The sequence below is a fragment of the Zea mays genome, chromosome 4, assembly GCF_902167145.1.
Source record: "Zea mays cultivar B73 chromosome 4, Zm-B73-REFERENCE-NAM-5.0, whole genome shotgun sequence".
In the NCBI taxonomy this organism is placed as follows: Eukaryota; Viridiplantae; Streptophyta; class Magnoliopsida; order Poales; family Poaceae; genus Zea; species Zea mays.
Genome location: NC_050099.1, coordinates 1,220,273 through 1,240,766, shown reverse-complemented (window position 1 = coordinate 1,240,766; position 20,494 = coordinate 1,220,273). Strand labels below are relative to the sequence as shown.

Below are 20,494 nucleotides of genomic sequence, written 5' to 3'. Positions count from 1 at the left end.
ATTTAAGCACTTGTGTTTGCACTCAATCACCAAAATACTTAGAAATGGCCCAAAGGCACATTTCCCTTTCACTCTTGTGTTGATCTCTTTGTGATTGTCTTGGCCACAAGAACTCGCTTCGCAACTACTTAGTCGCACTAACTTTTATATAACCAAGATTTGTGGCTATTAGTTGTTGAATTTTACAGGATCACCTATTTGTTGGAACCAGACCGCCGACACATGGCATGTCCGTCGGGGCCGCCCACACACACGGCGCGCCCACCCAGGCTATCGGTCTGCGACACACGCGCCCGCACATATAGCAGCGGGCTTTAGGTCTCTTGGGCCAACACTCCCCCAAAAAGCTAGCCTGTTAGGGGTTGCACCCTCAACCATATAAACCATGCTTTCCCACCCTCACCACACAATGTGGGACTATTCCCAACACTATTCACTCCCCCTCTAGGTGCTCTCACCATCCTTGCCTTCTGTCGAGTGGCGCACCGGACAGCTACTCTAGCCTGTCCGGTGCACGATTTCCTTCCAAATTGGGCACAGACGACCGTTGCAGCTCCGGGCCCGTTGGCGCATCGAACAGTCTGGTGCCCCCCGCCGACCGTTGGAGCTGCCACGCGTCGCCCGCAGATTTCGCGGCCGACCGTTGGCTCACCGGACAGTCCGGTGCACCACCAGACAGTCCGGTGAATTTTAACCACGTCGCCTTTCTTCATTTCCGAGAGTAACGAGTTTGCCTCAGATGACCCACCGGACAGTCCGGTGAATTATAGCCGTACGCCGCCGTTGAATCCCTAGAGCGGCAAGTTCACCGCGGACCAGCCTGGCGCACCGGACACTGTCCGGTGCACCACCGGACAGTCCGGTATGCCAGACCGAGCTGAAGTTTGGCTGCATAGAGCTAAGTCTTTTCCTTTTTCTCTTTTCTTCTTTAGTCACTGTTTCTCGCACTTGGATAATCATGTTAGTACATAAAACAATTCACCAAGTCTAGAAACATACCTTTTGCCTTGATTTGCACTTCTCACTTTATTTGGCACATAAGAACTTAATTAAACGTGTTGGGCACTTAATCACCAAAACATTATAGAAATTGCCCAAGGGCTCATTTCCCTTTCAATCTCCCCCTTTTTGGTGATTTATACCAACACATCAAAAAAGCTACCAAAATAAGTGCAACATCAATGCAGCTTAGGAGCAAATCATTTTTGCACAAGATTTGACATATTTGGATCATTCTTTGCCACCACTTGGTTTGTTTTTGCAAATCAAATTCTTTTTCCTATCTCTAAGTCAAACACACTTGTTTGGGCAAATCGAGAGATATTCCAAGAGAAGGATTGATCAAGTACCAAAAACTCCCCCTTTTTCCCATAATCAAAATTCTCCCCCATAAGAGACCAAATTTTGCAATAAGAGTATTTTTAGAGAAATCACAAATTCTAACTCTACTATTTTCAAAATTCTCAAGTGGTTGGCTGATCCAGTTGCTTTGGCCTTAATTTCTCCCCCTTTGGCATTAAGCACCAAAACGAGATCATTTTTGGCCCTTTAACCCCATTGCCTCACCAAAAATGTCAATTAAGAGCAAAAGGCAATAAGAGCATAAGTATGAACTTGGAATTAATTACACTAATATCGGAGTGTAGTGGAAGTCTTTGCATCGTCCAAGTCCACATTTCCCTTTCAATGCACCTCTTAGACTATATCAAGTATACTCAAACAACCAGGTTATTCTCAAAAGGTCAAGTTGTAGCACATCTCCCCCTTAATATGTGCATCACTTGCTAATGGACTTGTGAGGTCCGGGGATCAGGAATGGATTTAAATGCATAAAGTAACATGATCAAAGGCATAGAACACATGTAAGCTATAGATCAATCCAAGTTACGCGAATCTAAGACATTTAGCTCACTACGCAACCTGCAAAAAGTTTTCTCATCCAACTGCTTGGTAAAGTTATCGGCTAGCTGGTTCTCGGTGCTAATATGGTACACCTCGATATCTCCCTTTTGCTGGTGGTCTCTCAGGAAGTGATGCCGGATGTCTATGTGCTTAGTGCGGCTGTGTTCAACAGGATTATCCGCCATGCGGATTGCACTCTCATTGTCACATAGGAGTGGGACTTTGCTCAGATTGTAGCCAAAGTCCCGGAGGATTTGCCTCATCCAAAGTAGTTGCACGCAACATTGTCCTGCGGCAACATACTCGGCCTTAGCGGTGGATAGGGCAACAGATGTTTGTTTCTTAGAGCTCCAGGACACCAGGGACCTTCCTAAAAATTGGCACGTCCCTGATGTGCTCTTCCTATCAACCTTGCACCCGGCATAATCGGAGTCTGAGTATCCAATCAAGTCAAAGGTAGACCCCTTTGGATACCAGATCCCGAAGCAAGGAGTAGAAACTAAATATCTAAGAATTCGCTTAACGGCCACAAGGTGACATTCCTTGGGGTCGGATTGATATCTAGAACACATGCATACACTTAGCATAATGTCCGGTCTACTAGCACCTATCATAGTCCGGTATGCCTTTTGATCAACGGACTTACCTCCTTTGTTGAGGTCAACATGCCCGTCGGTTCCCATCGGTGTCTTCGCGGGCTTGGCGTCTTTCATCCCAAACCGTTTGAGAAGATCTTGTGTGTACTTCGTTTGGGAGATGAAGGTGTCGTTCATGAGTTGCTTTACTTGGAACCCAAGGAAGTAGGTCAACTCGCCCATCATCGACATCTCAAACTTTTGTGTCATCACCCTGCTAAACTCCTCACAAGACTTTTGATTAGTAGAACCAAATATTATGTCATCGACATAAATTTGGCACACAAAAAGATCACCATCACAAGTCTTTGTAAAAAGAGTGGGATCGACTTTCCCAACCTTGAAGGCATTAGCAATTAAGAAATCTCTAAGGCATTCATACCATGCTCTTGGGGCTTGCTTAAGTCCATAGAGCGCCTTAGAGAGCTTGAACACATGGTCGGGGTACCTATCATCCTCAAAGCCAGGGGTTGTTCCACGTATACCTCCTCCTTTATTGGCCCATTGAGGAAAGCGCTCTTCACATCCATTTGAAATAGCCTAAAAGAGTGGTGAGCGGCATATGCTAATAAAATTTGAATAGACTCTAGCCTAGCCATAGGAGCAAAAGTCTCCTCAAAATCCAAACATGCGACTTGGGCATAACCTTTTGCCACAAGTCGAGCCTTGTTTCTTGTCACCACCCCGTGCTCGTCTTGCTTGTTGCGGAACACCCACTTGGTTCCCACAACATTTTGCTTTGGACGTGGCACCAGGCTCCAAACTTCATTTCTCTTGAAGTTGTTGAGTTCTTCCTGCATGGCCAACACCCAATCCGGATCCTGCAAGGCCTTTTCTACCCTAAAAGGCTCAATAGAAGAGACAAACGAGTAATGCTCACAAAAGTTAGCTAATCTTGAGCGAGTAGTTACTCCCTTGCTTATGTCACCCCGAATCTGGTCAACGTGGTGATGTCGTTGGATCGTTGCTCGGACTTGAGTTGGAGGGGCACGTGGTGCTTCTTCCTCCATCACTTGTTCTTCCCGTGCTCCCCCTTGATCTTGTCCCTCTTCTTGAGGTACTTGTTCACCGTCTTGAGTTGGAGGATGCACCATTGTGGAGGAAGATGGCTGATCTTGCTCCTGTTGTTCCTGTGGTCGCACATCACCAATCGCCATCGTGCGCATTGTGACCGTTGGAACATCATCTTCATCTATGTCATCAAGATCAACTTGCTCTCTTGGAGAGCCATTAGTCTCATCAAATACAACATCGCTAGAGACTTCAACCAAACCCGATGATTTGTTGAAGACTCTATACGCCTTTGTATTTGAGTCATACCCTAGTAAAAACCCTTCTACTGCCTTGGGAGCAAATTTAGAATGTCTACCTTTCTTCACTAGAATGTAACATTTGCTCCCAAATACACGAAAGTAGGAGACATTAGGTTTGTTACCGGTAAGGAGTTCGTAGGTCTTCTTGAGAAGGCGATGCAGATAGAGCCGGTTTATGGCGTGGCAAGCTGTGTTCACAGCTTCCGACCAAAACCGCTCGGGCGTCTTGAACTCTCCAAGCATCGTTCTCGCCATGTCGATAAGCTTCCTATTCTTCCTCTCTACCACACCATTTTGCTGTGGTGTGTAGGGAGCGGAGAACTCGTGCTTGACGCCTTCTTCCTCAAGATATTCCTCAACTTGCAGATTCTTGAACTCGGACCCGTTGTCGCTCCTTATCTTTTTCACCTTTATCTCAAATTCGTTTTAAGCCCTCCTTAGAAAGCGCTTTAGGGTCCCTTGGGTTTCTAATTTATCCTGCAAAAAGAACACCCAAGTGAAGCGGGAAAAATCATCAACAATTATAAGACCATACTTACTTCCCCCAATGCTAAGGTAGGCAACGGGTATGAAGAGGTCCATGTGAAGAAGCTCCAGTGGTCTTGATGTTGTCATCACATTCTTGCTATGATGAGTGCTTCCCACCTGTTTCCCTGCCTGACATGCTGCACAAGGCCTATCTTTCTCGAAACAAACATTGGTTAGTCCTAACACATGTTCTCCCTTTAGAAGTTTATGAAGGTTCTTCATCCCAACATGTGCTAGATGACGATGCCATAGCCAGTCCATACTAGTCTTAGCTATTAAGCATGCATCTAGATCGACCTCCTCTTTTGAAAAATCAACTAAGTAGAGTTTGCCATCTAATACACCATTAAAAGCTAATGAACCATCACTCCTTCTAAAGACAGATACATCAACATTTGTAAAAAGACAATTGTAACCCATGTGACACAATTGACTTACAGACAGAAGGTTGTAACCAAGCGACTCTACTAGAAATACATTCGATTTGGAGTGCTCGTTGGTGATGGCTATCTTGACCAAGCCTTTGACCTTGCCTTGGTTCCCATCTCCAAAGATGATCGTATCCTGGGAATCCTTGTTCTTGACATAGGAGGTGAACATCTTCTTCTCCTCCGTCATATGGTTTGTGCATCCGCTGTCGATAATCCAGCTTGAGCCCCCGGATGCATAAACCTGCAAGGAATTTAAGCTTGGGTTTTAGGTACCCAACTCTTGTTGGGTACTACAAGGTTAGTAAAAATATTTTTTGGAACCCATATGCATGTTTGGTCTCCCTTGCATTTGGATCCCAACTTCCTTGCCACTACTTTTGCATTCTTACATGAAATAACAAAAGAAGTGTTGCAAGCATGAAAAACAGTAGTGGGTTCATTGCACATTTTTCTAGGCATATGAGACACAACATTATTCCTCCTAGGCGCATGAGACACAACATGATTGCGCCTAGGCCTATTTCTACCATGCATAAAAGTAGAGCTAGAAGCAATCATAGCATGATCATAGTCTCTATCATTATAAGCATTCCTAGAAAATTTTCTATCATAAATGTAGGCATGACATTTTTTAGAACTACTAGCCATGGGGGCCTTCCCTTTCTCCTTGTTGAGAATGGGAGCCTTTTGGCTTGTTAAGTTCTTGGTTTCCTTTCGAAAACCAAGTCCATCCTTAATAGAGGGATGTCTACCAATAGTGTAGGCATCCCTAGCAAATTTTAATTTATCAAACTTAATTTTGCAAGTCTTAAGTTGAGCATTAAGACTTGCCACCACATCATTTAATTTAGTAATGGAAGCAATATGTTCATTACAGGCATCAACATCAAAATCCTTACATCTATTACAAATAACAACATGCTCTACACATGAACTAGATTTATTAACTTCCTCTAGCTTAGCATTTAATTCATCATTTAAACTCCTTAAACTAGAAACAGATTCATGGCAAGCAGACAACTCAGAGGATAGCATTTCATTTCTTTTAATTTCTAGAGCAAGAGATTTTTGAACACTAATAAATTTGTCATGTTCTTCATACAAAATATCTTATTGCTTCTCTAGCAATCTATCTTTTTTATTTAGAGCATCAATTAATTCATTAATTTTCTCTACTTTGGCTCTATCTAAACCTTTAAATAAACTAGTGTAATCTACTTCATCATCGGAGGATTCTTCATCACTAGATGAAGTGTACTTGGGTGTGTCCCGAGCACGTACCTTTTTCTCCTTGGCCATAAGACATGTATGGCGTTTGTTAGGGAAGAGTGAGGATTTGTTGAAGGCCGAGGCAGCGAGTCCTTCGTCATCAGAGTCGGAGGAGGAGCAGTCCGAGTCCCATTCCTTTCCAAGGTGCGCCTCGCCCTTTGCCTTCTTGTAGTTCTTCTTTTTCTCCTTCTTCCCGCTCTTTTCTTGTCCCTGGTCACTATCATTATCGGAATAATTTGCAATAAAGTGACCAGTCTTACCGCATTTAAAGCAGGAGCGCTTTCCCCTTGTTTTGTTCTTGTTGGGGTACTCCTTGTGTCCTTTAAGCGCGGTCTTGAAGCGCTTGATGATAAGCGCCATCTCATCCTCGTTGAGGCCAACAGCCTCCACTTGTGCCACCTTGCTTGGAAGTGCCTCCCTGCTACTGTTTGCCTTAAGAGCAACAGGTTGAGGCTCGTAGACGGGAAGTGGACCATTTAGAGCATCGTCCACGTATCGAGCCTCCTTCACCATCATGCGTCCGCTCACAAATATTCCAAGAATCTCCTCGGGCGTCATCTTGGTGTACCTGGGATTCTCACGAATAAGATTGACAAGATGGGGGTCAATTACATTAAATGACCTTAGCATGAGTCGGACGACATCATGATCTGTCCATCTTGTGCTTCCATAGCTTCAGATCTTGTTGACCAGAGTCTTGAGCCTGTTGTAAGTCTGAGTTGGCTCCTCTCCCATGATCATCGCGAATCTCCCCAGCTCGCCTTCCACCAGCTCCATTTTGGTGATCATGATGGCGTCGTTTCCCTCATGAGATATCTTGAGGGTGTCCCAGATTTGCTTGGCGTTGTCTAAGCCGCTCACCTTATTATATTCATCCCTGCAAAGTGAAGCTAGCAAGACAGTAGTAGCTTGTGCATTTTTATGAATTTGCTCATTTATGAAAATGGGATTGTCAGTACTATCAAAATGCATTCTGTTTTCAACAATCTCCCAGATACTAGGATGGAGAGAAAATAAATGACTACGCATTTTATGACTCCAGAAAGAGTAGCCTTCTCCATCAAAGTGTGGAGGTTTCCCAAGTGGAATTGATAGCAAATGAGCATTTGAATTAAATGGAATACGAGAATAATCAAATGAATAGTTTTGATTAACCGTTTTCTTTTTTTGAAGAGTCGTCGTCTTCGTCGTGTGGTGAAGAAGATGAGGCATCGCTGTCGTAGTAGATGATCTTCTTGATGCGCCTCTTCTTCTTCCCGTCTCTCTTCTTTTGACTCGAGCCTGAGTTAGTAGGCTTGTCGTCTCTTGGCTCGTTGAAGACAGACTCCTTTTCCTTGTCGTTGACCACCATCCCCTTTCCTTTAGGATCCATCTCTTTGGGCGGTTAGTCCCTTAAATGAAGAGTACAGCTCTGATACCAATTGAGAGCACCTAGAGGGGGGTGAATAGGTGATCCTGTAAAATCAAACACTAAATAGCCACAAAATTTAGTTATAGACGTGTTAGTACGACTAAGTAGTTTTGAGGCGAGTTCTTGTGGACAAAACAATCACAGAGAAAGCAACACAAGAGACACGCGATTTTTATCCCGTGGTTCGGCCAAGTGACACTTGCCTACTTCCATGTTGTAGCGTCCCAATGGATGAGGGTTGCACTCAAACCCTTTCAAGTGATCCAATGATCAACTTGAATACCACGACTTTTTTCCTTATAGTCTTTCGCCCATTTGTGAGGAATCTCCACAAGTTGGAGTCTCTCGCCCTTACAATAAAGATCACAAAGAAGGCACAAGAGTAAGGCTAGGAGAGCAACACACACAACACACAAATCCGCAGCACACACACACACACAAGCCAAGACTTGAGCTCGAAATGTAGCACAGAGAGTTCACAACTCGAACGGAGCTCAAATCACTAACACAATCGATCAAATGCGAGGATGTGGAGTGTGAGAGTCTTAGAATGCTTAGTGAATGCTTAGATGATTCCTCCATGCGCCTAGGGGTCCCTTTTATAGCCACAAGGTAGCTAGGAGCCGTTGGAGGCAAACTTGGAAGGCCATCCTTGCCTTCTGTCGAGTGGCGCACCGGACAGTCCGGTGCGCCACCGAACAGCTACTGTAGCCTGTCCGGTGCGCGATTTCCTTCCAAATCGGGCACAGACGACCGTTGCAGCTCCGGGCCCGTTGGCGCACCGGACAGTCCGGTGCCCCCCTCTGACCGTTAGAGCTGCCACGCGTCGCCCGCTGATTTCGCGGCCGACCGTTGGCGCTGGCGACCGTTGGCTCACCGGACAGTCCGGTGCACCACCGGACAGTCCGGTGAATTTTAACCATGTCGCCTTTCTTCATTCCCGAGAGTAACGAGTTCGCCTCGGATGACCCACCGGACAGTCCGGTGCTCCACCGGACAGTCCGGTGAATTATAGTCGTACGCCGCCGTCGAATCCCTAGAGCGGCGAGTTCACCGCGGACCAGCCTGGCGCACTGGACACTGTTCGATGCAGCACCGGACAGTCCGGTGTGCCAGACCGAGCTGAAGATTGGCTGCACAGAGCCAAGTCTTTTCCTTTTTCTCTCTTCTTCTTTAGTCACTGTTTCTCGCACTTGGATAATCATGTTAGTACATAAAACAATTCACCAAGTCTAGAAACATACCTTTTGCCTTGATTTGCATTTCTCACTTTATTTGGCACATAAGAACTTAATTAAACGTGTTGGTCACTTAATCACCAAAACATTATAGAAATTGCCCAAGGGCACATTTCCCTTTCAGTTGGTCGCCGCGGCCCGGGGACACTCGCACACTGAAGAGGTATTGCCACATCCCCCAATGCGGATCGATCCCCATGAACACCTCACCTAGCATGATTAAACACACTATGTGAAGAATGACATTGTGATGAAGGTTCTGCACCTCCAACTGATAGTAATGAAGAAGCCCATGCATGAAGGGGTGCAGGGGGAGGCCGAACCCGCACTCATAAAAGGACGCGAGCATGACCACCTCATCATCCCCAGGACATGGCACTTTCCCCTCTCTATCCAATCTCCACCTCGAAACATCCTTCAGGGGAATGAACCCTTTCTTCTCTAGGCCATGGAGGAGACTCTCTCAGATTGAGTTGGCTGGGAATGATGCCATACACATAGGGAGCAAGTCGGAACGACACAGGGAGGAAGAACAACACGAGAGGTTCCAAAAGGCATAACGCAAGGGTATGGTAAGCGTAAACTGACCTTGAGCACACTCTTCCTTTATTTATGCAAAGCCAGGGACAACCACGAACAAACGATGGAGGAACCACGGGTATAGAGCAAAGAGACCATGTGTTTTGCAGGACCTCGCCGCCTGGGGTAGAGCACCAGGAAGATAAGCCACGAGAGGTACAATAGTAACGACCGGGGAGGTTAGCCAGACCACCACGCAACCCAAGCACGACATGACAGACGAACCATTTCACGTCCCATCAGGTCGCTCACACCAAGTAACATCATGATGGCTACCCGTTATTACCGCACCACAATAGTAACTGTCTCGAAATAGCTAGGTGATAAATCAAAATGCATTCAAAAATCCCACATAGAGCAAGGGATGGACCGAGCATGCTCCTAGCGAGCCACAGGCAAGGTGACCGTCCCATAGGTCATTTGCTCGAATCCACGTCCAAGATCGTACCTCACATTCTCCCGTGAAAACTCGGCCGACGGGGTGGCCACGGACCAAAGGGCTGATACAGGATTGCATAAGGAAGGACTTGATAAGATGCCCAGCGGATCGAGCCCCCTAGTCGGACCACTCGCCGAGACTACGCCCAGTCGAAGGGTTGTCATATCTCACTTGGATAACCCGTTCGTAGCTCGACGACCCCCTCCACGCACCAACTAGGTTGGAGGAGGGGGCCCTCCCCCCCACAAGGATTTCAAAGGAACCTTCTCGAAGGAGATGCGCGCACAAAAGGAATCATACCGCCAAGCGAAGAAACAAGTACCAGAAGCCATGCCTAGCTTCGACCGAAATGGTCTCACACCCGATGCGTGAAGACCATTGCAGAAAAGGGTTCGTCCCTTACACTTCATAAACCCCCAAGCAATCCACATGGATTACTCGAGGGCTCGAGGGCTACATCTAGCAGATGCGTTTGCGCGCGCCCGAGGCCCTGGCTAGCAAAAGCGAGCTAGGCAATAACAAATGGACTCATGCCTAGTGTGTGATGGACCACCACAGAAAATGGGTCCGTCCCTTACACTGCATAACCCCCAAGCAATCCACATGGATTACTCGGGAGCTCGGGGGCTACATCTAGCAGATGCGTTTATGTGTGCCAAAGGCCCTTGCTATTAAAAGCGAGCTAGGCAATAACAAATGGGCCCATGCCCAGTGCGTGATGAACCACCACAGAAAAGGGTCCACCCCTTACACTGCATAAACCCTCAAGTAATCCACGTCGATTGCTCGGGGGCTACATCTAGCAGATGCGCTTGCGCGCACCTAAAAAGACAACCACTTAGGAAAAGCCTCTGCGCAACTCCAAGGAGTTACACACAGGCTCGGGGGGCTGCTGTCGGGTAGCTAGGAACCAGGTGCGAATCGGCGAGGCGGAGTTGTCGACCGACCCGCCTACCGAGCGAATCGGCGAGGCGGAGTTGCTGACCAACCCGCCTACCGAGCAAATCAGCGAGCCAGAATTGTCGACCAACCCGCTCGCCGAGCAACACGACAAGACAGAGTTGTCGACCAACCCGCTCGCCGAGGAACATGGCGAGGCGGAGTTGCCTACCAACCCGTTTGCCGAGCAACACGACAAGATAGAGTTGTTGACCATCTGCCTACCGAGTAACTCGGCGAAACGGAGTTGCCGACCAACCCTCTAGCAAGCAGACCCACAGGTCAAGGGGAGGGGGCGGGGGCTGACTGAGTACCACTGAGCAACGTCAGTACGATAAAACAAACCATCACCAAACCATGTCTGTACCAGGGGAACAATGTCAAAGGGCCTCTATCAAACACGACTCCCAATACGTTCTCAGATGTGCCCCCGTTCACCGGTGGGACCAGTTAAACCCATTCACAGGTACCTCAGCATCGGAGCCTCTACAGTGATCGGATTACCTGAAAGAACGGGATAGTACGCCATACCAGTTGTATGCCAACGCGTACCGATAGGTGACGCAAGGGTCATGATAGATGATGAAGTTGTACTAAATACAACCCTAAACCTCACCATGAGGCCACTCTGCGGGACCCGCCGTGTACCACTATGTTGGCATCAGATAAGCTACAGGGACAAAAACATCGGGTAGACAAGACAGAATGCCACATCAAGAATCGCCAGCACCCCCCTATGGACGACGCTAGGAGGGCTAAGGCAACCCAAGGCAATAGATCGAACTTCTCCTGGGAAGAATGCAAGTTCTCAGTGTAAAATCTACTCTTGAACTATAAAAGGACAAGACAACCCCCATCTTCAACACACAAGCACTCAACTGTAACATGCTCCAAGCAATAATACTATGATCAGCACTACACTAGACTAGGGCGCAAGCCTGAACCAGTATAACCCCTCTCTCAAATCCACCTTCGAGCCCCTCGTGGCTCACCATTTAGAGTGAGTCCGCGCTAGCACCCTTGTCGACACACAAATCTTATTGTCTCATGGTTTTCGAAACCACGACATGAGGATATTACTCTGCCTACAAAATTAGTAGCCATCTTTTTATCATACAATGTTAAGCCTAAAAACACTAGTGTTCTAGCTTTAGTACTACTTGAAAGGACCTAGATGGCTAGAGTGGGGTTGAATAGCCTATAAAAACACTCTACAAATCTAACAAATGTAACTAGAGCCAATATAAAAGAATGTACGCAAACGATTAGTTGCACTATTTTTGTTCTAGACTACTTCTCTAAAGTAGCTAATATATTGTGAAATAAATGGATGACTACGACAAGCTATGTTCCAAACAAGGGAAATAAAACAAAAAACATATATATAACAAATGTATGAACTAGTAACAACTATATGTAATTAGCAAGGATAATTTAGAGGGCAAACCACACAGGGCAAGAGATGACGCAATATTTATCCATGAGATTTGGTTACTTGTCGGCAACCTACATCCTTGATATAGCGAGTCCAAACTAGGTGATTCACACACTAATTGATGTCAGAACGCAAGCCCATGATAATAGTTTAATAAGAATCAAACTATAGAGCGGCGCTCCAACAAGCTACTATTCAACTAGATTTCCTCTTCGCAAATCTTCTGCAGGGATGAGCATAAGATTCCCTCACAAGCATGTTCGTAGTTGTAAGGAAAATGAACCTAGCTAATTTGATTAATGGATTATTGTTTTTGATGACCAACGTAACCATTTGAACTATGTTGTTTGCTAGTGTTTATGAATATAGTTCAAAGGATGTAGTGTGGACTTAGACAAAGGCAACATGGTGATCGAGAAGATCAACAATTCAAACAATATATTAGAAAAAATGCCAAAAACCTACCGAAATCACGCAAGAGTCCAAGACAAAAGATAGAAAAAGCTTGATTAAAGAGAAACGAAGAAAATAAAATAGGCTGCCGAGCAACATCGGACATGTCTGGTGTAGCACCAGATAAAGCATCGGACAGGAGAAGCGTCTGTACCGAAGAAAGGGCTGAAAATCAGAGTACACTTGACACGCAGGATTGCATTGAAGTAGCACATAATGGGGCACTGGATATATTACTCGTAGAGGTCTACATCGTGTTTGGAGAGGTCCATAAGACACCAGACATGTTCGTTGTGTCACGGGGATACTCCGTCAGATAGGGTACTCATATAGGTTGCAAACACATATGACTGAAGGAACCAAACACCCCTAAGTACAAGGTCCAAGCCCAACACCAACACATACACACAGCCCAACATACAGAAAATAAAAGATGAAAGCGGAGTGTGGATCATGGCAGGAGTGAAACATATGGCAATTTTGATATATAGGCCGACACTGAGAGTTCTTCTTTGGCACACTTTGTGTAGTTTTTTTTGTACAGCCTTGTTCTGCTAGTCTTGGCTCACCTTCTTTTTAATTTAACAAGCACAGCTAGCCCTTCTACCTTGTTTCTTTCAAAAAAAAAACATCGACAAAAACTTTGCATGCCCAGCTATATATCGCGCTTGGCCAGATCCCGTATTGTAGTACGTACAAATTAAGAGTAATACATGGATCAGGGATAATAAAAATGGCAAGTTTAGAAGATGTAGTGGCAGCTGCTGCCATGATCGCCCCTCGCTGTTCGTTAGCTCCAATGCATTTTGGTGGCGCCCTGAAATGAAATATACATGATCCATTATATAGACGAATATATGTATGCATGTCCTGGTTCAGTAATATATATATATATATTACAAAACTATCCAAGTAATATATATATTCACCTCCTCGATCCTATGCCGGCCTCGCGCCTAGCTAGCAATAGCAAAGAGTTGCTTTCTACTTGAAGAAGGAGCCAGTCTTCATGGCGTCCTCGTTGGCTTCACCAAGAGCAGCCTCGTTGAGGTACTTGTCAGCAAGCTGCACACGCTTGACGTTCTCCTGCTCCGCCACCAGCATGTGTCCGTACTCCAAGAGCTTCTCGATCGTTATCTTGGGCTGCTCGAACGTGGGCGGGCCCTCCTTGGAGTTGACGAGCTTCCTGGCGATGTTCTCGACGCCGGTCTCGCTCACCCACCGTCGGACCTCGTCGTCGTAGACCCGGGCACGCAGCGCGCCGAAGAAGTCGATGGACTGGCCAGGGAAGGTGTCGACCAGCTGGACGACGTGCTCCTCGTCGACGCCGTCGGTGCGGAAGATGCCCTTGCAGACGCCGATGCGGTCCTCGCGGGTGGGCGCCCAGTAGAACTTCTCCATGCGGCCGTCGCGGATGAGCGGCGCGTAGAGCGTGGAGAAGTCGTTGCCGGTGACGATGATGGGCACGCGGGGGTTGTCCTCCTTGTTGTACATCCCCGGGAGCTGCACGTTGGTGGGGTTGTCGGCGATGTTCATCAGGGTGGCGTTGACCATCTGGTTGTTCACCGTGTACTGGGTGGTGCCGCCCATGCGACCCGCGCCGGCGTCGAGGTCGTTGATGAAGAGGCAGGACATCTTGCCCTTCTTGATGAGGTCGGAGGCCTCACGGTAGCGCTGCCTGATGAGCTTGGCGGGCTCTCCGGCGTTGCCGCTCTCCAGCTCGCCGGCGCTCATCATGATGGGGCTGCATGCATGCATGCATTGGAATGATTTACTACTAGCTAGTATATATTATCGAAGGCAATAATAATAGACGAATCGAAATAAATTAACGTACGTGATGCCCATCTTGGCGAAGACCAGCTCGCATTGGAACGATTTTCCCTGGCCTTTGCCTCCCCAGATACCCAGGATGAGGGGAACCTTGATGTTTGGCAGGGTCATGAAGTTCTTGGAGAGGTGGACGACGAGCTTGTCCATGAAGCCCTTGGCTATGTAGAAGCCATCCATCATGTTGTCGAAGTTGTAAGACTTTTGGCCCTGGCTGATGTAGTCGTAGGAGCTGAGCACGGCGACGTGGGTGCCGTCCCCCATAGGCGCCTGGAAGAGGTTGTCGACGAGGCCCTTGCCCCTGGTGATGTCCTGCTGGTCGTCCGAGATGTCGTAGGCCAGGCCCTTCCACCTGTCCTCGTCGGTCTGCTTCGTCTCGTCCACCTCCTTGGCAGCCATCGCCTTGAACCTGCTGTTGCTGCTGGAGCTCTTGCCATGGTAGGTCACGGCCGCGGACACCTGCGGCTTGTTGAGCTTCTTCCCGAGGAAGCTGCTCCTGGTCGGGGTGGAGGCCTGATGATCGGTCGATGCATGATGCATGTACATATACATATATATGCCGTCAAGAAGGTCTCAAGGAGATACATATATGATCATGAAATGCATGCATGAAGAAGAAGATCCCGAACTAGCAGCAGAGCAGCTAGCAGATGCTTGGAATTAACACGCGCGGTCACCCACCGGAGCTCCGACGGTGGAGGAGAAGGCGGCCGCCATTTCTTGTGCTTTTTAGTTCGGACCTTGCAGCTCAAAGTAGTGAGGTCGTCGAGGCACGCACACGGCGGCGTTAAATAAAGAGAGCTAGCGCTAGCAGGTATGGTGGTGGTGGTGGTGGCCGGCGTTGCGCGGTGGCTGGCTGTGCTCGGGAGGTCAGGGTCTCTGAGGGGGGAAAGGGGGCCGCAATGTGTGGATCAGCTTTGCCATCACCCTCAGGCCACACGCTGAGGATGGGGTTCTTCGATGTCCATACGTACGTGGCCCCACGCATCATCCAAGCCTAATCATTGCAAGATCGAGTAGACTTCTCTTTTCTTGGTGGCTTGTTGCATTGGCAACGTTCTGTGAAACTGCATTGCATTGCTCACGAACCACAACCTTCAATTCGATCGATCGTCTTCAGTTTCATTTCATTTAAAACAAAATTGTATGCTAGCTAGCTCAAGTGCCATAGAAAATGATTGTTTCGACATGTATGTATCTGTGTTCCTTGTCTTCTCTGATATAAATTAATACATGCGTACGTCGATAGCTACAGTTCAAATTTGTATCCGGCCGGCCATGCATTTGATGACGAACCATGCATGCACTAGCTTCAATTTTTCTTTGCTGGACGTACGTGGGGATGAAACACAACCAAAATCTAACTCAAGTAGCCAACGCCCTCTTGACCGGCGACAGCAACCATTAGCGGCCAAAGTTTGTATCCTGGCTCAAACTTAAGTACGTGCCACAGAAATTGTTTGGACAATTATATTAGTTGTACACGCAGCTGCCGTCGTCGCTCCTGGCGGTAGGGTCGAAGTTGCCGGCCTTGGGGTCAGTGCACCCCTCCGGCACGGGCACGCGGACATGCTGCGCCGCCTTGCCATACAAGTCGTCGTCGTCGTTTGCGTCGCCCAGCGCCGCCTCGCTGAGGTACTTGTCTGCCAGCTGCACGCGCTTCACGTTCTCCTGCTCCTCCACCAGCATGCGCCCGTACTCCATGAGCTTGTCCAGCGTCATCCTCGGCTGCTCGAACGTGGGCGGGCCCTCCTTGGAGTTGACGAGCCTCCTGGCGATGTTCTCCACGCCGGTCTCGGCCACCCACCGCCGCACCTCGTCGTCGTACACCCTGGCGCGGAGGGCGCCGAAGAAGTCGATGGACTGGCCCGGGAAGGCGTCCACCAGCCTCACCACGTCCTCGTCGGGGACGCCGTCGCTGCGGAAGATGCCCTTGCACACGCCCACGCGGTCCTCGCGGGTGGGAGCCCAGTAGAACTTGTCCATGCGCCCGTCGCGGATCAGCGGCGCATACAGCGTCGAGAAGTCGTTGCCCGTGACGATGATGGGCACGCGGGGGTTCTCCTCCTTGTTGTACATCCCCGGGAGCTGCACGTTGGTGGGGTTGTCGGCGATGTTCATCAGCGTCGCGTTCACCATCTGGTTGTTCACCGTGTACTGCGTCGTGCCGCCCATCCGCCCCGCGCCGGCGTCCAGGTCGTTGATGAACAGCACGCACATCTTGCCCTTCTTGATCATGTCGGCCGCCTCGCGGTAGCGCTGGCGGATCAGCTTCGCAGGCTCGCCGGCGTTGCCGCTCTCCAGCTCGCCGGCGCTCATAACGATGGGGCTAAGTATTATTAAATTTCTATTCAGTATGTACGTATGCTAGGCATGCATGTAGCTTCTTAATATATTATATTAATAATTCTTACTTGATTCCCATCTTGGCCAAGACAAGCTCACATTGGAAGGACTTCCCTTGGCCCTTGCCTCCCCAGATACCCAGGATGAGGGGCACCTTGATGTTTGGCAGGGGCATGAAGTTCTTGGCGATGTGGACAACGAGCTTGTCCATGAACGCGGGAGCGATGTAGTAGCCATCCATCATGTTGTCCAAGCTGTAGTGCCTGAGCCCCTGGCTGATGTAGTCGTAGGAGCTGAGCACGGCGACGTGGGTGCCGTCCCCCATGGGCGCCTGGAACAGCGGGTCCACGCGGCCCTTCCCCCTGGTGATGTCCTGCTGGTCGTCCGAGGTGTCCAAGGCCAGGCCCCTCCACCTGTCCTGCTCCGTCTCCTTGTTCACCGCCATGGCTCTGACTCTGATGGTGGTCGTGGCGCCATGCAGGGAGTCGTACCCCTTCTTCTTATTCCTGATGATGATGCTGGTGACGAGCTTCTTGCCGAGGAAGCCGCTCGCCTGCATACATATCTTCAGTGACTCTGTCTCGTCGATCTTACTACCAGCTAGCTGCCTAGCTCTGTAGAGTACTTACCGCGAGAGCAGCGACGACGGAAGTGGAGGAGAAAGCTGCAGCGGCAGCCATAGGTGGTCGACGGATGGATCGGAGCTTCAATTCTGAGATCGGAGTATATATATGCTATTATATTAGCTGACGATCGATGAGGATTCAACACAATGCAATTGCAAGCTGCCGCCGCACGCGGTTATATATAGTTGCAGTTGCAGATCGATGGATGCATGAATGCATGCTCTAGATCTTTCCCGTCCTTTTTGGCTGTCTCCCGCAACATCTTCTAAAATTTATTCTCTAAAGTCTAGTTTAGCAACACCGTTTTCTCGAGAGATTCTAATTTTTACAAGAGAAAATAAATTAATTTCTCTTACGGGGCGTTTGGATCCCTTCATTTTTAGAGGAATTAGAATTCACTCAATAAACTAATTTATTTAGTTTAGAATTTGACATTACACCACTTTACAAAATTCAGATATAAACTTAACTTAAATTCATGGGTGGAAGATGAGAAATGATTTTATGCATTAGTAGAATTTGTTTCTACTCTGTAACTTACATGACACTCTTTGTCTCACTCCTCTATAGTAAAAATGTAGCACATAAATATCTCCGACATCTTGCTAATAATAATATACAAATATATTTTATATAAAATCGAATTATCTTAATTGATATATGCCTAAATTACTATTATTAGAATGGAATTCAATTCCAATGATCCAAATAGGGCGTTAGGAAAATAAAAATCACTTAGGAAAATAAGATTTCCAAACTAACCCTAAAAGAATATTCCCTGTCCTTTACAACACATTCTAAAACATTATGTACTCTATATATATTTTCGTTATCTCCAGCAATATTCTCTAAATTCAGTCCTCTCTATATCTACATTGTGCCACATTTGGCAATACAAATTGGATTTTTATTGGTTGCTTAAATAAAACTATTCATATGTCGCAGAATTAAAATACGCTATGCACCATATATTGATTATTTTGTGAAAATAATATTATTACATATTATTTAGGAAACTAATGTACCAGACAATAAAAATCCCTCCTAGCAAAAATGAACTAGGAACTAATTAAAATAATTACATTTTGTACCCTACATTACTACTCGTGATTCTACAAGGAAAAAGTTATCCGACTTTTTTAAAAAATACATTACGTCGTTCATGTCTATCGACTATAATGCTTAATCAAACATTTCCTCCAGCACTAGCCAAGCGTCCACGATTTCCATGCTGAGGTAGTTGAGGAACACCAGGAGCTCGGCGAGGTAGATGACGTCGCCATTGTCGACAAGCATCATGAGGTCCACCTTGCCAACGTCGTCCCTAGCCACCGACCTCCCGCCGTCCCTCGGCTACTCCCTCTCGACCACGCCGTATGCGTTGTACTACCCATGGCTCGGACGCGTAGCTCGGCGGTGGTTACGACAGGGGCGGGGACAGGGAAGGAGGCGAGACCGTCGAGCTCAGCATCGTCGAGAGCTCCAACGACTTCGACGAGCTGTCATGCGGCTATACGTTCTGGTGCCATGGCTACCACCACCAGAGGCGGACGTCTCCTACGCTTTCACGACGATGGCTCTAGAGCTTCCGATCAAGCGTACGAGAGAATGAAAGAAGTTGGCGTGCGTGATTGAACAGTGCATAGAGACGCTATATTATAGCGGATGATTTAGAGTTTGTTGTTGGAAAGAGCCTTAATTAGCATGCATCATGCTTAGTTCAGTTAGCAGCTTGCTAGGGTCCGAGAAGTAGAAGGTGACTATAGAGCAAAAGCGAGAGACACGACAGTACGAGTAAAATATATGTATTCTTTATTGATAGAATGCCTTACTTATATAGATAAAAAGGGTGTAGTCTAAGAGGTGTTTATAATAAGAGGCCAATGCTAAGAGATACCTGTACCATCTAAGGCTTTGTTCGGTTATTTTAATTCTATATGGATTGGTGTGTATTGAGATAAATTAGGTTAGTTAAAACTTGCTATGAATTTAAACCGACTCAATATCATCTAATCTAAATAGATTAACGGCGAAACGAACAACCCCTAAACCTAAAGGGTGTCTTTTGAAGAGACGAGATCTTTTGTCAAGAGAAGGCAAGCAAATCCAGGCAGTAGAGGCTGCAATGCATACACGACACGTCATCAGTCCCGGCCCCACAGAAGCGTGCATGAATATTCTAGAGCGACCTAGCAAGCTGTGCTATGACTGAGATACCCCACCACCCGGAGACGATGAGAGCAGCCACACGCTGTGGATCAGCTAACTTGTCGATACACGTTGTGGATCAGCTACCACACATTTTTTTGAGTAAAATCCATTGAAGGTATCTGGACTTGTCCCGTACTCTCAAATACACCAAAATACTTTTAAAACCAGTGGTTCGAGCCGTTTTTTTTTGTTTTTTTGGAGATAATTCTAAGAGGCCGGCGAGGACACACCTCCCTAATGACGACGACGACCTCGTTCCTGTTCTCCAAAAGACCGTAGGGACTACATACTCCAGGCAGGCTTCTGGAATGAGACTTGGAGGAAAGTCGCAGGAGGTGCCTCGCCACGCCGGCCATATGGACAGGTGTTCACCGCATCAGTGCATTGAACAAAGGCATGCATGCCACTTGTCTTCCACCACAGCGCCGCAAAGCTGACAAGTCTGATCCTCTGCCTTATATTTTTTTTTTCTAAAGAGCTTATCGCTGGTGTGAAGCTTGTTCATCAGGAATAACCAATAGAAGTTTTGATGCCGATCGATGAGTCGGAGGAACGAACGGTCCGTGACTGAGGGCCGAACGGTCCGCGACCTGGCGCAAAAGCTAGGGTTTCTACGTGACAAGCCGGACGTTCCACGCGTGTGCAGAGGCGACGGAGTTCGCCGAACAACACCTTGATGTCGCTCCTATGAGGGACTCCGTCAGAGAGAAGAGATCCTAGAGTTTATCTTAGGATCGACAGGCCACCCAAGACGTCTCTAAATGACGTAGAGCCGGAGAGAGAAAACTATGTTACTATCTACTCCTAGGACAAAAGGTAAAAACATGAGATGATTTGATTGTTGATTCGATTGTTGGTTTTTCAATCGGCCGTACCCGTTCAAATATATAATTGGAGGTCTAGATCCGT

At 47.5% G+C, this 20,494-nt stretch overlaps 2 protein-coding genes across 3 annotated transcripts; both read right to left on the bottom strand.

The window, feature by feature from the left end:
• Positions 1-12,889: 12,889 nt before the first annotated feature.
• Positions 12,890-15,328, bottom strand: LOC541712 (RUBISCO activase 1). Of its 2 annotated transcripts, XR_565011.3 has the most exons (4): positions 15,084-15,328; positions 14,410-14,915; positions 13,502-14,316; positions 12,890-13,389 (listed from the first exon to the last, which is right to left on the bottom strand). XR_565011.3 is itself a non-coding variant. In NM_001111451.2 (3 exon segments), coding segments are annotated over 3 exon segments (1,302 nt in total). In that variant the 5' UTR covers positions 15,120-15,138; the 3' UTR covers positions 13,474-13,556.
• A 445-nt stretch (positions 15,329-15,773) lies between these two features.
• LOC100382265 (RUBISCO activase1) lies at positions 15,774-17,495 on the bottom strand. The gene is made up of 3 exons (NM_001175017.1): positions 17,378-17,495; positions 16,817-17,301; positions 15,774-16,731 (listed from the first exon to the last, which is right to left on the bottom strand). The coding sequence occupies exons 1-3, from the start codon at positions 17,426-17,428 to the stop codon at positions 15,876-15,878; spliced, it is 1,392 nt and encodes a 463-aa protein (NP_001168488.1). The 5' UTR covers positions 17,429-17,495; the 3' UTR covers positions 15,774-15,875.
• Between the last annotated feature and the right edge of the window lie 2,999 nt (positions 17,496-20,494).